Source organism: Lissotriton vulgaris, chromosome 1_1, assembly GCF_964263255.1.
Source record: "Lissotriton vulgaris chromosome 1_1, aLisVul1.2, whole genome shotgun sequence".
NCBI classification, from domain to species: domain Eukaryota; kingdom Metazoa; phylum Chordata; class Amphibia; order Caudata; family Salamandridae; genus Lissotriton; species Lissotriton vulgaris.
This window is the reverse complement of record NC_141685.1, coordinates 964001462-964019356: the sequence shown is the minus strand read 5'-3', so window position 1 is coordinate 964019356 and position 17895 is coordinate 964001462. Positions and strand designations below refer to the sequence as shown.

At 40.3% G+C, this 17895-nt stretch overlaps 1 protein-coding gene across 1 annotated transcript in view; it reads right to left on the bottom strand.

Moving 5' to 3' along the window:
• Positions 1 to 250: 250 nt before the first annotated feature.
• Positions 251 to 17895, bottom strand: part of NAB2 (NGFI-A binding protein 2) — a 161280-nt gene continuing 143635 nt past the window's right edge. The window contains exons 6-7 of the mRNA XM_086959979.1: positions 5180 to 5380; positions 251 to 3191 (exon numbers count right to left, since the gene is read on the bottom strand). Coding sequence (XP_086816105.1) covers positions 3082 to 3191; positions 5180 to 5380 — 311 coding nt within the window. The 3' untranslated portion in view covers positions 251 to 3081. The remainder of the gene's footprint in view (positions 3192 to 5179; positions 5381 to 17895) is intronic.

Genomic DNA, 17895 nt, shown 5'->3' with positions numbered 1-17895 from the left:
TTGGAGAAAGCCACAATAAAAATGTGGATGAAGTATTATCCGAGTGCCTCAAATACAATTCCATATTTGTAACATTCAGCATGATGGTGGAAACTATGAGATAGTGAAGAGGGAAAATGAACAAAATTGACTGCAAAATACAGGAAAAGAAAGAAAGAAACACATGATTAACATTAGCTTAACAGCAGTATCAAGAGAACAAGAAAGGATGAATATTATAGGCTAAAATAATGACAGAAGTCAGGGAATATAAACTGCAAAATAAAGTTTTATTTAAAAATAACAAAATAAATATTCTAATTTACACATTTGTAAAGAAATAAATTGCTACTACTCTACACTTTAAAACAACACAATATCCTAAAAGGACTTTGGGCAGAAGTTAATGGCATACGATGGAGGTACTGTTTGGGGTATTAAGTTGCCCATCTGTGGTGCAGTCAATGACCTGTCTTGTCCCATTTGAATATCCATTGTTTCTACTGCCAAGAAGGAATCTTACAAATATATCTAATGAAAAGTTTTTGAAGAACTGTTTTTTTTAGTGGTGTGAAATCCCAACTCCATTTATGTGTCCTTGTAAATGTCCTGGCTGACATTTTTTTAACTTCTTTATTTTGAACGTTTTCATGTAAAACAAACAATACAACAGGTCTTCATCAACTGTCATAAAGACTCGTAATGGAGACCATATAGTGGATTGATACATTTAAATCAAGAGTGGAATACACAGTCATAATTGGAGACAAAGGCTGTCATTATTCATATTGTACCACATTTTGGTAAATGTAACAATCCTCTTCAGATGTTACGCCCTTCAATTAGTAATCTATCAGTCTTGTTAACACTGGGGTAGCCACAGCACAAGCTAGAGCTAGCTACTTGCAATGTAGTGTACATGCCAGAAAAAGCACAAGCCAGTGAATGTGATGAAGTGCCTTTAGGTGGATTTCTGTTTGTTGGGAATTATGAGAGAAGTTTCTGACTTAAATTTAAAGACAAATTTGATTAAAAGTCGGTTTTTAACATGAATTCCTTCATTCACTTAAAAAGGTGAGCTTCATTTGCAGTAAATCACACTGGCGGCACCCATTTCAGAATAACGGAGCTGGCTTTTAGTGGAATGGGACCTTCTACTGAACATACATTTCTCAGAAGTAAAATGCTAAACAAAATTTGACCTAGCAGGCACGACTATTTTATAACCGTTTTCAGCATAGTTATTGTGCCGGTCGTTGATAATACTGAAAACACTTAAAAATCCAGTGTACCTGCTATTTCACACCATGATTAGCATTTTGTCAAAGTGGTTCAAAGTCAATACCCTGTTAGGAATCACAGGGACGCAAGTGTGTGCAGAAAAAAATAGAAATAAAATGAAAACTCGAACAATAATTGAGCAATGAATGCAGGTAAGTAAACGTTGCTTACACTCAATTATTTATAATAATACAAACATGTAATATATCTATAATCAGGTCAGCTCACTTCTCATTAAACCCTATACAACACAATGTCTTAGGCAGAAACCTGTATGCCCATTAATATATGAAAATAAAATTCTTCAGTAGATGAGTAAAAGGATTAAAAGGGGACCAACTTCCCCTTTTCTACAACAAGTAAGAAGAACACATTACAGAGACAAAATTATTGCTAATTATTATGACATTATTCCTGCAAATTCCTCTCTCCACTCCATTGTGTTATGGTCTCCCTTAAAACCTGAATGCCCCCAATCAATACCTTTGAGTGCGTAAGGAGGGTCTGTGAAGCTAGAGACGGTGTACAAACTAAGGTGAGAGCTTGTTATTGCATGTTTGTCATGAATGTAAATTACTTTTTAACACTACTAGGGTATTAGGTCAAAAAGGTAGTCATTGACGGTTTTGTCGAGAAAATGTCACACTCTGCCATGCTCACAATACTACTGGGCTGATTTCAGTCACTCATCCACTTTGTAAGGATGATGGATGGCATGCCTTTTTACCACATATAACTCCTCGGTAGTCTTCAAAACGAATCCTCGCCTCAATGATTTCTGAGCTCCTGGCTACTGAGTTCTTGCTGCCTTCATATGGCTGAAATACATGCTGGAGGGCAGTCTGTTCGGATAGTCAATCTGAATGCATATAAACCCTGTTGTTGACTTTATTAAATCCTCTAGTTGCTCGAATTGCTCTTGAGGGATCTTCGTAGGCGTTTCTCTAGGTCTCAGCATAAACGTTATTTTGGACCTGGAGAGTCTTTGATGCTTCTTCTAGTTTCTTGGTTCTGACAGGAAACAACTTTATCTTTATTCTAGCCATCTTATATATCCTGTATGGCTTTTCTCCAAACATACAATTTCTCCCTCTCTCTGTTCCAGCAGCCACTTCCCTCTGAACTCCACTACTTATACAGTATCTTCTTGTTTATCCCTTAGGAAGGGCTTTTTTAATTGAGGGTTTGATGGGTACTTGAGGATCCTTCTGGTTTTCGGTTTGTAGGTGAACACGTAAGTGACCATTTTTATCCAGCGTACTGTATCAAAAAAGCAGTATGTTCTCACCAAGAAGTATGTATGCATGTGACATATATAGCAGACACTAACTACACATCAATGGTGCGCTGCACATAATATTTAAAAGGTGCAGTTCTTTTGGGGTTCAGCAGAAACACACAGGGAAGTAAATTTATTTACGCTTTGGTCTTTTGAAGTAATCAGATTATCAATTTGAAACACACTAACCCACTGCAGTAGGGGGAAAGTAGTCAGATATAACTGTTTTCTTTATAGTCGTCTATGTGGATGCTTTTATTAGTATGTTATGAATGACTTGTAACAGGCCAATTAGCTCAATAATGTTTACCTTACAGTTGAAGATTACCACCAGAATGGTGGCGCGTGCCCAATTCCAATAGGTGTTAATGGTGCGTTCTTTAGGAGCCAATCATGAGAATCTGACTATGCACTTGTCTCAAAGCCCCCATATGTCTCCGAACTACACTCCAAACAGAAGACGCGGCCCCCATGGAGAATACGATCATCAGTCCAGATACATGGCTTGGCTATCTTATTGTCCACTGGTCTGCTGGTGGTTATCACTGGCGACTGATCTCTTCGTCCCCTTTGGAGCTGTTCCGCCGCATTTCCAGCACTCCGCTCTGCACCGCAGCGGCTGGACATCCACTTATCAAACTGTCTTCAAACTCTAAGAAGGGAGACGTGCAATAGAGAAAAGCATCAACGTCTGAACAGAAACTGACATGTTATAGTCATACTTCGCCTCTCCATCACGTCTCCTCTATATTTAATCTGCAGTATTAGTGTGAAAAAAATTAAGTCTTCAGTAAATAGTACTCAAATATTCTTCTTAAATTCCAACAGTATATCATTTTAATACAATAAATTTGACAATATGACTTTTTGTTTATGGCTCAATTATTACCTTCCTGTCTGGTCCCTTTGGCTTTCCTATAACTTCTTACAAAGAGTACAGGCAGGAAAACATGAAAATACCTGTGAGGGTGCTGCTAAAGGTTGGCAGGAAGTCAGCTGCAGACTCTCTAGCTTGAAATGATCAAAATTTTATAACACGAAAACCGGTGTGGTGAAAAGCAACATAAAATCTGAATTTATGAAGGTCATCCTTATGCCATTCATCAGAATTTAGTTATTTTATCAATTATATTATTACTGATCCTATAAACCAGTAGAGACATTACAATCCAATGTTCTTGGGTCCAAATCAAACATAAAGTCATAAAGTGCACCTGCAGGTTTATTGCAACAGCTGCAACAGTTGCAGGTTTCCAGACATACTCCTGGAAATCATTTATCAATTTTCTTTTTAGCAGCTCAGAGGCATTCCCACATACGTACCTGGACTTGCTCTACAATTATACATAATAAAGTGAGCAGTTGTACATAATCTGTGTGCATGGGTACACTTTAAAAAATATTCTCCAAGATAATTTATTTTTCCTATTTCTCAGGGCGACATTTTTTCCCCTATTCCCCACCAATTTTGTAAAGGAATTTTTTCTTGCTTTTCAAGGGAGTACATTTTGACCATTTGCAGGGAGGAAAGGAACAAGAGAAACATTTGAGAATACCCTAAAACTCTCAAGTTGCAGGATGTTCCGAACATATCAGGGAATCCTCACCCTCTGGGGAGAGGAGTTGGCCTAATGGCTAGGGCTGTCGACCTCGAATCTGGGCAACTGGGCTCGAGTTTAGGCAATGACACTGAACATCTTGTGATTCTGGGCAAATCACTTAATGTCCCCGTGCCTAACAAAAATTAATGTGTCCTCATGTAATGCAACTGGCGCTATGTAAAGCGCTCTGATACCTGATTCGGGTCAAGTTTGCGCTATATAAAACTCTGTAAAAAAAAAATAATAATACTCACTCTGCATACTTGAAATGGGATTACTCATGCACAATTTAATACAACCATGTGGTACGTTCACCTTTTGTGAATATCATGCAATCATAAATCGACCAATTTGTGCATCCATGTGACTACTGGTCATATTCTTATGCACTAGAGGTCATTATAAATATGCCTTTCTAAAAAAAACTTTCTTTTTTTGGCAGTTCAACAACAGATCTAAGTCAAGCAATTTGTGAAATAGCTTTCAAATAGGCAACATGTAAGCACGTTGTCAACTCAGAAGGTTCCAGAAATGAACAACTAAGAAATTGCGGTACTAGAAACAATATGTTCAGTACCTCTGCTTGCTTTGTCGGAGCTTACTTAGCGTTTTAAAAAAAGGTTAAAAAACATGTCTCTTAAGGCTAACTTTAAAAAAGATAAAGTGAAAGCATATTTATTGAATGATTTTTGCCTGAGAGGTAGGACAGGTTAGTTCTACACACTTGCAAAGTTGTTTTGGGAGGTGTTCAGAGCTCCACTGTGGAGAGAGAGTGAAATTAATGTTCCTCCAGTGTTCAGACCCCGGTATCTCTGTTGACATCCCCAACAAGGATACCAGAAGTTGCACCGGCAGTATCATGTAGGAGCCTTTAAGTATTAGCAGGTGATACCCGCCCGCTTGAGCTACTGCTATATAACGACCTTCATGGCAGTACACTGTGCTGAAGTGTTGTTACAGAATGCTCAAAAGGCTTCTCCTTTGTGGCTCCCTCTGCCCTTTTCCTGACCATTTCAAACATCCCATCATCACAGCTTACCTGAAATCTGTGGTTTGCCTTGCAGGCGTGGGCTCAGACATCGCTTGCGATCATGTGATACCAGTCTGGCTAAACGTAGACCCTCGTCCATCAGAGTCTGCTGAATGATGTGCTGGCTCCAGGGTCCAGGAGCTGGAAGGTTGATGGTCGTGTCGATGGGGACCACAGGGGAGGGGCTGTGCCGCAGACATGACCCAGGAGCTAAAGGATCAAAGACCACTAAAGGAAGTTAATGGAATTAAACAGACATAGTATTTTACTGGAAACAAAAGTTAGATTGACAAGTAAGACCTAGATTAAAGCATCAGCCTTAAAGATAGACTTCAAGTTTCAGTTGTTCTGCCTGGGGTGGTCATGATTCCTAAACATACTGAAGTTTAATGGCAGAGAGCTCGTCATAACCTATGCCCAGATATGGCGGTATATATACAGAGAAAGGGAGATAAGTAATCTATCCATCTGTTGCCACAGGTACTCTCACTTCAGTTGTCTCATGGTGGACCACTCTATGTGCAAGAGCCCAATTCACTTGCCTTGATAAGAGACGTTTGTATTAAAGTCGAGTTTGACAAAAATGTGAATATTATTCATAAAATAATAATTATTATATAAATAGACAGCTGGATAGGTCTGGAAACCTTAACCTTCACGCTCTGAGACAATGCACTGTAATTAAATAGACAAAAAATGTCTGCTTCATTTCATGTCTCTCTCCAAACTTCACCTCACAACTTCTGCCCCACACGTCCCTTATTACCTCTCTCTACTTCTGTGTACCTAACCCCGCTTTAGCTCAACTCTCTCCACTTCAACTGTCTACCTCATCTCTCTCTCAATGCACTACTCGTTAGTACACCTCTCACTACCTCTCTCATGAGTCATGACCCCACTTCTCTCTTGTTATCACTGGGCCTGCCTCCCTTTCGCTAACTCAACTCTCTCGCTACCTCTTTCTTATTTATTTTCTAAATACCTCACCTATATTTAGATGTTATTCACCCTTGTCTCTACTTCTTAACTCTACTTTATTGCACTGTTTCCATCTCATCTCGTTTCTCTTCATCTACATCAGCTCTCTCAACCACATCTTTCTTTAGCTGACCTATTACTCGCTACCTCTCTATCTCTCTCAGCCTTCTGTTGAACTCAGAAGTCCTTATTTTATCTCTCATCCTTATTTCCATGTCTCACATCTCTAACTACCTCATGTTTCTAGCCACCTCTCTCATTACATATTCATTCAATAACTCACCCTTCACCTCCCCTCTTTCTCTTTGTACCACTGCTCGCTTTACCTCACCTTTCATTACTTTACTCCTTTTTCCCTATCACTCATTCTGTACTCATATCTATTCTCTCTATCACTGTCTCTCCTCTCTCTCATCAGCTCCTTCTCTACTTCAACTCACCTGCTATTTTTTGGTCTAAGATGGTTAGAACATGCTTAGTCAGGCTTACTACGCAGGGGCATGTGATTTTATAAAAATTTCTAGTTGTATAAGAGATGGCATACTCCTGAAATCAAATTGTTCTGTAAAAAAAAGTTGTCCTTTTTGGTGTCATATAGAGAATGACAAATTATTGCAACAGTCTCATATTATAAAAACTTTGATACAAGTTTATTTGATTACACCTTGATTCATGTTATATTGGGGTTTCAATTTCAGCAAGGTTCTAATTTTGTCACCTTTCTTAAAATTGTTATATGGCCCAAATAGGAGCTGAGCAAATCAAAATACCCCTCTGCTCAATCGCGAGTGGGCTGTTCATGAACTCACACTTACATGGTGCAATGGCAATGGGCCACATTTTATCGGGCAGAAAAACCAGCCAGTAATATTGTTTCAGGAACAGTCTGAACCTGTTTTCCTGCCCACGCCCAACACTCAGCCATGGCACATGGGAAGAATGGAATGCAACCCTCCGCCAGACTATACCCTCTCATGCCATGGCATACCCTACCCACCATCCTCCTTGCTCTCCCTCGCCTAGCAGTCGCCACCTCCTCATGCTTAAACTTGCCTCAAGCACATGGTAAATGTGAGCGATAATACCCAGAGAAATGGGAATGCCATGCCTGTTACTGCTGAGATAACAGGTTTGTACGTTTATGCCCCATTCCATGTTGATAAAAGCGTAATTGCATGGTAATAATAAGGTGTTACCTAACGATCACTAACAATATCGTGGTTAACAATATTATTGGTAAAAATATCTTAGAAAAAACATATATATAATTATAATATATATATATATATATATATATATTAATTTACAAATGATAATTACTAATTAATTATTGCTTAATTAACTTTCCGCCCTATACCCCTACAAACCTAGCAGCCTGCAACTAAAAAATAATTACAATAAATCAGTATCCCATATTTTACATTAATAAAAATCTTTAATGAATTCATTGACAATTAAGAATTGTTAATTATTACTTAATTAATGTCCCACCTTAGACCCCTACAAACCTAGCAGACTGCAAATAAAATATAAGCAAAATAAATAAGTATTCTATAACTTACATAATTGGAAAACAATTAAATAATTAACAATTACTAAAAATGGTTAGTTAATCATTACTTAATTAACTTCCCACCCAATAACCCCGCAACGCTAAAAGTCCAGGAATAACATATAATGAATGAAAATAAATCTTTGTTACATAATTTACATAATATCTACCATATAATTAAATAAAATGTTATAAATAATTCATAATTATTAATTTCAGATTCTATCCCCCTACAAACCCAACAACCTGCTATGAAACTATAAATAACTAATAATAATTATATACAACATTCTAAATCACTTAAAATTACAAGCTATGTTTAAAAACAAATAATAATAATAATGTTCATAAGATCAAAAGTAACAAATAACATAATATATCAACAAAGACAGATTAAAATAATTTTAAAATGATATTTTTTACAACTATATTACTGAAAACGTTATTGAAAAGATCAATATACTTTAAAACGATATTACCTCAAAAAATGTTTTTCTTGTCAACAATATTTGTGCATCACGATATTTGTGTGTCACAATATTTAATTTGAAATATTTATATCTCTTGATATTTTAAACTCGATATTTTTTCTAACCACTGTTACCTAGCATTAGGAGGTTTTAGGGGTGTGAATCACAACTCGTCAGTACTGTGCAGCTCATAGTCGGGGCCAGACAGAAGCTGGAAGTAGGCAAGAAGTGCAAGTTTGGAATAGCATGACAGTCTGTGTACATCCACAAAAGTACGTTTTAGAGTGTTTATAAACACCTCTTCAATCTCTTGCCACATTGGAAAAGGTTGCAAACTTACTCCCGTAAAACATTTTCTGTCGTAGTGAGGAAAAGAGTGTGTAGAGAAAACAAATGTGCAATTGGCTCAGCAGATTTTCTCATGAGAAAATATGCGTATGCATAACTGCTTATGAGAAAAGGTGTATCACAAATGTTTTCTAGGAGTACGTTTTCCAGGCTAACATCTACAAACTTGTGAATTCCTAAACGTTGTAAGTCTGCACTAATGCAAGGACATATACAAGTAAGTGCACTCAGGTAGCTTTCTTTAAAAACAAATATATAATATAGTATGGATCAAAAATGTTATCCAAAATGATGCATGAGAAATGGTATTTCAATTTGCACACGTTTATACAAACTTTTTTGCAAGTTAAAATTTTTGTGTGCATTTTATTTTGAAAGCAGTCACTTGTCTTGCTTTAATACTTAATATTTGCACCAGTTTATCCCTAACTGAAAAACAACTTCTCTAGAACACCTTCTAATGGAAAGATCTAAATGCAGATTCTTCACTCTTAGAATAGATAATTGCTCCAAAGTTGGAGGGTCTATGGAATGGGCTCAGATCAAAATGTCCTTCAGGACTGAATGGGCAAAAAGCCCTTTCCATCCCACCTGGCTGTCGAGTGAATGTGTGCACTGATGCCCATGTCACAGCATGGCAGATGTCAAGAGCTATCACTCCATGTGCCAACTCAGAGGTGGCAATCTTGGCCCTGGTGGAATGGGCCCTCAGTGATTCCGGGGCTACTTTTGTCCAAAGAAAAACAGATCTTAATGCAAACGACTATCCACCTTGACAGAGTTGTTTTTGTACCGCTTTACCTTTATGTGCCCCTGAGAACCCACAAAAAGCTTGTTGTCCTCCTGATGATCTTTGGTGCAACTGATGTAAAAGGTCAATGCTCTTTTGGAATTTAGCCAATGGAGTCTGTTCTCCACTTTCAAGCAGTGGAGGTGAGGCAAAGAAAGTTGGACAAGTGATAGGCTGCCAAAGGTGAAAAGGAGTCATGACTTTTGGCAAGAGGGCTACCCTGGTCCCATGCCCCAACTTGTTTGGAAAAAAGGTGGTGCAGGAGGGTTGTACACAGAGAGCCTAGAGCTCATACATGCAATAAGCCGAAGAGATTGCGACAAGGAAGACAGTTTTTAGTGTCAGAAGATCAAAGAGCAGGTGTTAATTGGCTTGAAGGGAGTACACATGAGAAACACCAGAACCAAATTAAGGTCCCACTGTGGCATCACAAAAGGTTTGGGAGAGAACATATATGTTAAGCCTTTAAGAAACCGCAGTCCAACAAGTGATTTAAACAAGGATTAGATTCAGTCTCTGACCGAAAACAGTGATAAATTAGCTTAAGAACTGCCTATCAAAAGCCAGCTTGACTTGCTAAGGGTCTGATCTGCGGGCCCCACACAAGGTCACATATTTGCCCAACCTCCCAGAGTAAATAGACCGTGGAATGATGCCTGACAGCTAGAATGACATCCACAACTTTGGATGGAAAATCAGACGCTGTCAATCATTGCAGCTCAATATCCATGCACTGTGGTGTATATTGTGTAGGTTAAGGTGGAAAACCTTGCCTGCTACTGCAAAAGAAGATCCTCCTGAAGTGGTAGCCTGATCAGAGAACAAACAAACCTGCTCAGAAGTTCCGGGTACCACTCTCCTCGCCCAATCCAGGGCCACTAGGATGACATGGCCCGGTTGCTCCTCATTTTCTTCATATCTTTGAGTAGGAGAGGCAGGGGCAGGAAGGCATACAGCAACCATGTGCTCCACACCAGTCCAAATGCATCTACTAGGGAAGACCTTGGTGGTATCTCCAATAGGCAAATACTTGGACACTGCACAGTCTCAGCATTAGTCACAAGATCTAGCCAGGGTTCTTTTCATTTTTGGAAGATATCAATTGCCACCTCGCAGTTAAACTGCCATTTGTGACCTGCCAGAAAACCATGGCTGAGGTTGTCCGACTTGGCATTCATTGGTCCCATCATGTTGTTCACAATCAGGGAGATGCCCTGATATTCCAACAACCTTCAAAGGTACAGAGCCTCCTGGCACAGGACCCAGGCTCCTACAGTGCCTTGCTTGTTGCAGTTCTACATGGTGATGATATCCATAAGGACCTTGCCAACCCTCCCGTGGACAGTAGATAGGCCTTCAATGCCAGACAAATGGCACACAACTCCAACAGACTATGAAAGTAGTTTTCAACTAGAAGCCAGAGTCTTCTGATCTCCACCTCACCTCAACTTAACATTCAGGCAGCACCACACTCATTCAATACCTGCAGTGCTTGAGTTGTTGAGTGCTTGAGAGTTCTGTAAGGACAAATGGGGAAGGCTTTATAGTCTTCCCCATTTGTCCTTACAGAACTCTCTCAAAAGACAAGACAACTCAAGCACTGCAGGTATTAAATGAGTGTGGTGCTGCCTGAATGTTAAGTTGAGGCTCGCTGAGTATTTGACATTTGATAGTAAGGTTCGCCCAATTTTTCTTTTTCAGATTCAGTTCACGTGTGGTCCTGATGAAAATCCCGCCAGCAATTGGGATTAGAAATGCATCAACCCCTTTTGTTCTTTCTGTTTAGGCTATTCATTCTTGAAAAGTGTGATGATGTTAAAAATTGTTTGATGGCCTAATATTTGGAATACTTGTAAACATTATATTGTGAAAAAGTGCCCCGCCAAATTAGTACAAAAAAGTGTAGGGACACTTGTACACAGGTTTTTACATATCTTGGTACTTTTCCTTTCTTTTCCTTTTTCACGTATGAGTTATGGATGGATTGAATGTTGCACAGTATGATACTGATCACTGAGATTGATATTTAAAGGAAGTGTGTTGTTTTTTTCTAATTTCTTACCACTCTTTTTGTACAAATCACTACATATCCTTAGAATTAAGAGTCATCTCCCCTTCCCCTTGTAAATTTTAGGGTATTGTTTGACTTGGAGTAATTGCCAAACATTGATTTTTTGTCAAAATAAATGAAACAATATAAAAATAATTGAACATAAGAATAAGCTAATAAAAAGTTGTTTGAAATCAAAGCCGGACTGAAATAGTAGTCCTTGCAGGCAAGTTTCTCATCTCTTGTTTTGCAGAAATCAGCAAAAATACTGAGCAGTATTGGCATCTTGTTTTGTTTATCATATTGTTGGCGCAGCCTTACTGCGCTTAAGCCAAACCCTTCTTGTTTTATTATATTTGTGGCAAATAGGCAGCATCCATCAAAAGGCATATCCATATGGGATGCCTGATAACTCCAGAAAAACCTGTGGATTGTATCCACACATTGCTCGCGTGAAGCAATCGGTAGTATCCAGACCCAGACTAATACCAATTACATATTTGGCTGCATCATGCCAATCTTGAAAGGTTTGAACAAGGAGGCCCTAAAGTGGGACTGTTGACATGATCTCCCTGGCCATGCCCCACAGGGCATGTGTATAACAGTCGAGTAGGCAAACTGCATTGAGCTACCTTAAGAGTAGGCTGGCCAAACATAAAATGTGTTTACTGAACACCGCACTCCTTTCCGACTACATGTTCGGGGTTGTGGTGAATAAATTATTATTCATCTTGCTGGTGGAAACTTTACCAGTAAACTCTCAATAGTATGATTCTGCATATGAAAATCAGGGCACCCAGGCAATGGTCTGTGGCATCTGGACACATCCCTGTTCACCGGTGGGCAAGAGAACAGCTTAGACCTAGTGCCTATTAGAGTGGTAAGGTAAATCTTTATTGTTTGATTATTTAAAATCTTACAATATTGCCAATACAAAACATATACTATAATAGATAAAACCGGTAAAAAGCAATTGCTCCATAAAAATCATTACAATTCATTACACCTCTTCATTTTATAACTTCATCTCGCAATTTTGTCTTAGCTATCAATAAAAACCTTACGAAGGCAGCGTTCATACTTATGTCATTAGAGTGGAGACACATTTTCAGTGCGTGTCTACAAGTCCTTATTCCTTGTATATTAAAATGAAGTTTGAGTAAAGTTCTTCTTTCATTATGAAGTCCAGGACAAATGCATAAAAGGTGGACAATATTCTCCTCTCCATTTTTACACAGTCTACATAATGTGCAACTCTCCATTTTTTTCCACGGGGGAAGATGACTAAGACCCGGGAGTATTCCAAATCTCGCTTTAAGAAGAACTTGCTTATTTTTTTCCGAGCAGGGTGTTTCCAGATATTCTTGTACCTTCTTTTTCGTATATCCATTTATTATTGACCATGCATGTTTTCTTTTTGCCAGCATATCTTTATCATTTACAAGCGATAGTTGGTTTGTTGTTTGATTGACTATCTTTTTTAAAAGATGCCTTACTTATCATGTTATTCCAAATTGGCATAACCTCAAACTCTTCTATCACTTCCTTGAGATAATTCCAGGCAGGTGACTTCACATTATTATTTATTTCTTGCCATAATAGCTGTGATATCTGATTATCATGGTCATTTTTTATCCGATACCAGGTTTTGATAAAGTGACCCTTTCTTGCATAATATTGATTATTTAAACCGAACTCCAATCTAATTTGTGCAGGTGAGGCATTATTTGGGAGATACAAAAGGGATTTATATGTTTTAGAAAGAGTATTATTTGTTATTTCAGTATCCTTCCCCATTAGTGCTTCACTGCCATATGTGATGGTCGGAAGAAGTTTTGCCCTTATAATCTTCAAGAGGGGCCGATATGTGAGGTTGCCAAGTGACTTCTGTAGAATCCTAAATGCTGCCGTCAAGGCATTTGTCTTCCTTTGTATGTCCATTTTTTGTGGTTGATAGTTTCCCTTCTCATCGAATAGTACACCCAAATATCTGTATACTTCAACTTGTTCCAATTGGGTGTTCTCCATATACCATTTGCTTTTATGTCTTAAATTTATATTCTTAGTGACCACCATGATTTTTGTTTTGGGTTTCGTTTATCACCATTCCATTTTCTTTTGTGTATATGGTTATTCAATTAATTAGCCGCGGTAATCCAACTTTAGTATGGCTTAGAAGGATGGCATCATCTGCATACAGTAAATTAGAAATCTGTTTGCCAGCTAATTTCGGTCGATGTGAATTTAATTCGTCCAGGTTTCCTGTTAAATCTGCCAAAAACAAATTAAAAAGGAGGGGGGCCAATACACATCCCTGTTTTAGTCCTTCAGTTGCTGGGATTTCTTTTGATAATGTTTGGCCATCCCCCATCCTCACTCTAACCCAGGTTTTACTATAGAGTAATTGAATCAGTTTTAGCAGTTCAGTTGGCCTAATAGTTCCTATTAGAGTGTCATTTAGGGCTCTGTTCAATGGGAGTAAAGGCTCAGTAGACGCAGGTCCAGATTCCAAAACTCTGTATGGATGTTTGTCTTAACTTCAAAAGAAGCTAATAGTAAGTCCTGGACTTCAGAAGCAGGTTTAATTACCACATCAAAGGAAGCACTCTCTTTTTCTGGTGGCCCAAGGAGGGAAATTAACACTGTTTCAGCACAAGTATCAAGCACATTGGCGTCCTGTAAGTCTATGCCCATACTCATCATCTTACTGTGGGGAGAAGTCTGGGATTGCTTCACATGATGATACTGTATCATTTATCTTTTCCAACTGCAACTTATATGTGTATGATGAAAATCAAATACAATGTTTAAAAACATATATACATATATATACTGTGGGGGAAATCATCCTCGTCATCAACAAAAAGCTGATGGAGCCTCTGAGGATGGCTCTGCTGTAGCTGGAGTGTATTACTGTCTGAATCAGGTGGTTCGAGACCCAGGTGCATCAGAGTAGAGTTGGAGAGCAACCTCGGTTGGGGTCAAGACAGATTTGGCTTTGGCTCAGACACCGGAGTCTATATTGGATCTCCCTCCAGCACTGGCAAGGTAGGGAATGGCACTGATGAAAGAGGGGCCGGTGCAGGTCGGCACTGAAGTTGGTGGGAAACCTAAGATGGGTTACTGGGGCTAAGATGCCACAGAGGAGGGATCCACCAGAAGTAACCAGAATGGAGGCCCCTGTGGATCTCTGGGGCTCGAAGAGGCACCATAGCGAGTCAGACGATTGTCAGAAATATGGAGCAGGGCTTCCTTAAAGGCATCGACCTGCTAAGGTGTCGCAGATGGCCCAGAGAATTCCGGGCACATGGGGATCAACTGAGGAATCGGCTCTTCAGTCGAGGATTGGGAGGTAAATCTTGTGGAACCTTGACACCCTCATGACTTTTCTTTAGGGGTTGAATCCCACTTTGCCTTCTTGTGTTTCCTTCTAGATTTGGACTTGAACTTACTGGATGACTTCGACCATTAAAAAGAGAGCTAGAATGGGTCCATTCCCTCAACTTGGAAAGGGAGTAGGACTTCATGAGGACTGTGACTTCTCTCGATGTTTGGTGACATACACCTTTGCTTCACGGTCTGGATTGCCTTTGGGTGTATGATAGCACAATCATCGCAGGATTTGGAGTCATGCCGGAGCCCAAACAACAAAGTTAAACCACATGCAGGTCTGTTAGCAACATCTGTTTACGATAGTCTGGGTTTCAATCATGTTGTTAAGGTGTTCCCTTGCATACAGGATGTAAATTTCCATAGCTGCCAAGGTATCAGAATGCTTATGTGTGACATTTTCATAAATCCAGTATAATTATGAGTGACATTCAATGACTATGAGTGACACTTTGCCACAAGCAAAATCCAGCAATGACGGCCAGGAAAACCTATAAATATCAGCAACTTTCCACATTTGAACAACGAGAAACTCTAAGAAGTTCTTAAAAATGCTGCATAACACCAGAAATGGAAGGGCACTGGGACACACAATACCAAACAGAATGTGAGAGGCCATACTGTCTGCAAATGAGTGTCATGTTCCACAACCCCCCCCCCCAAACACAGGATAGATCTTCCTTCGGTGGACTTAAGCAGAACCACATACCTCCCTGCATACCATGCTGAGAAGCCCCTACACGAACAGAGGCAAATCACAAAAACAAATGCTAGGCTAAAGCTCTGCAGCCTGTCTCAGTCCCAACATCATGCCTGTTTGGATTAGTATCACACGTATCACTGCCTGCCATGCTCCAGCTTGAAACCAGTGCAAAAACCGGGCAGCAGGTAGCTTTAGCTGACCATCATGACCACGCACTACTATAGCTAATAATTATAGGGTATGTTATATAGCAAAGAGATAAGAAACTCACTTAGTGAGGCAGCGAGGAATTCAGTAACGGGCCGCCTCAAGGCCACAACGACTCCCGCTGTAAACACTGCGGCCAGGCATGCTTCTGAGTGAGGTGCAGCACAGCTCTGCACAGAAGTGAAGTTTGGAGTGGTGGTTTATTCTCTGGGCTGTTGATGAACTGCTCGAGCGACACGCGCGGTCAGTGCGGTTCACTCAGCAGCCGGTGGGTCGTCGGGTCTGGTCGCGGGATCTGCATCAAATTTACTGTGCTGCATTTAATTTACTGTGGCACACGTACAAGCAGCGCTGCCATTACCAATGCAGCCTACAACCTTATTACCCTGAACTGAAGTTGCGCCGCTTAAAGTGTGTGAGTCATGTCAGGCTCACAAAATGTATCAAAGCTGTGTGGTGCTGGGTGAATATTCGACAATGCACCAGAGAAGCAGCTATAGCTGAGCTGCGGACTCTAAAGCAACCCCCAAGCATGCTGGGAGTAGCACGCACGGTGCACTGCCACTGCAGCTTAGTTTCAGTTTCAGTTGGTCTATGAATACTGGTAGCGCTCCGGCTTCACAGCTGAGGAGGCGCTATCATTTATGCATGACTTTGCATTTCAGTATGGTGATGCGGACCACCCCACTAAAATGCGTTAGTCTAACACGTGATGCGTGGTACTTGGCAGCGCTGAATTTGAAAAGGTCAATCAAACCGACGAAAATAGGAAGCAGAACTCCAGATCCATGTTCGAAGGTGCAGAAAGAAAGAAACTGACGTTGGCCCACAGTGGTGGCAGCCTACACATGGCTCCACTTAACTCTGGGGTGGAACAAGCCAACATGGAGTGGCACAGCACCACGTAGTGGCAGGCCTGAGCAGTGCTATGATAAGCTTCCTGATCCAGGCTGGCTCCTATGGAATATTCTACAGATTAATAATATGCAGTTAGAAATATCCATCAGAAAGTGTTCTAGAGAAGTTGCTCTTCAACTGGGGATACACAGAAACACATGCATGCAAGCACACAAACACACACACTTTGGGAGATTTAATGATGATACATGCACAAGAGGCTGAGGCTGGGCGGTCACCTTTTCCCACACTCTGTCTCAGGACACTAGATTTCCATGGAAAGATAATGAACCTTCTCGCCATGGTACTAGAGACCCCAGTAGATCTAGATGCGAAGCTATGTTGCTGACTATTTGTTTTTATAAAAGAACAGTAAACTCTTTCCTGACACCTGGCAGTGAAGGAGGTTGTATACACCAGTTGTTGTGGCCTACAACAATTCATAAAGGTGTGGAGCCAATGCAAAAACTGTCATAAACGTAAGGAAACCTCCCGATTAATTATGTCTCTGGTGGTGGACCATTTCTGATGCTCTGTGTACATGCTACAAGCTTGACTAAGAACACTACTGATTAATGCCTAACCCTCTCTATCATTTTCTTGAATATCAATTTTTCCCTGATGGGAGATCTTATTATACATCTATACAAAAAGGAGATCGCAAATCTGGACATCTGACAGTTTATATGTGCCTTGTCTAAAACAAACGCCTGCATATTTCCAGAAACAGCAGAGCCCCTTTACTTTATTTGTGAGGTTCTGAAATAACTCTTGTAGAACCAATGTTCCATTATGATGAAAGTCCATTGGCACGTCAGGAATAAACCTAGGATTGGTACGCAAGATAAATCTCTCTGTAGGTAACCTTAGAATGATCTTTAATGGTATATTTATGACTCTGACCTCCCTTGGGTGGTGTGTGTTAAAGGAAGAGCAACTTTCAATAAAAAACATTCAGGGCCTTATTACAAACTTGGCGGTCTATGGGCTGCTGTACCGGCGGTAGCGGTCTGACCGTGGAGAGCTCAGCGTTCCGACTGCCGTATTACGAGTTGGGCCGATTGCCTATGAAAAGACAGCGGCTGAACCGCTGAGACCGCCAGCAGACGTCCTACTGCCAGCTTCGCTGTTGGGAAAAGACAGCTGCCATAGGAAGGCTCTTGACTGGACCACCTCCTTCCTCTCCAGCAGGACCCAAAGCGTCCGCCTCCCACCCTTCCGATCCGAAGCCACTGACATCATCTGTGGCGTCCCCCAGGACTCATCCCTCAGCCCAACGCTGTTCAACGTCTACATGGCCCCCCTCGCACAAGTGGCACGCCATCACAACCTCAACATCA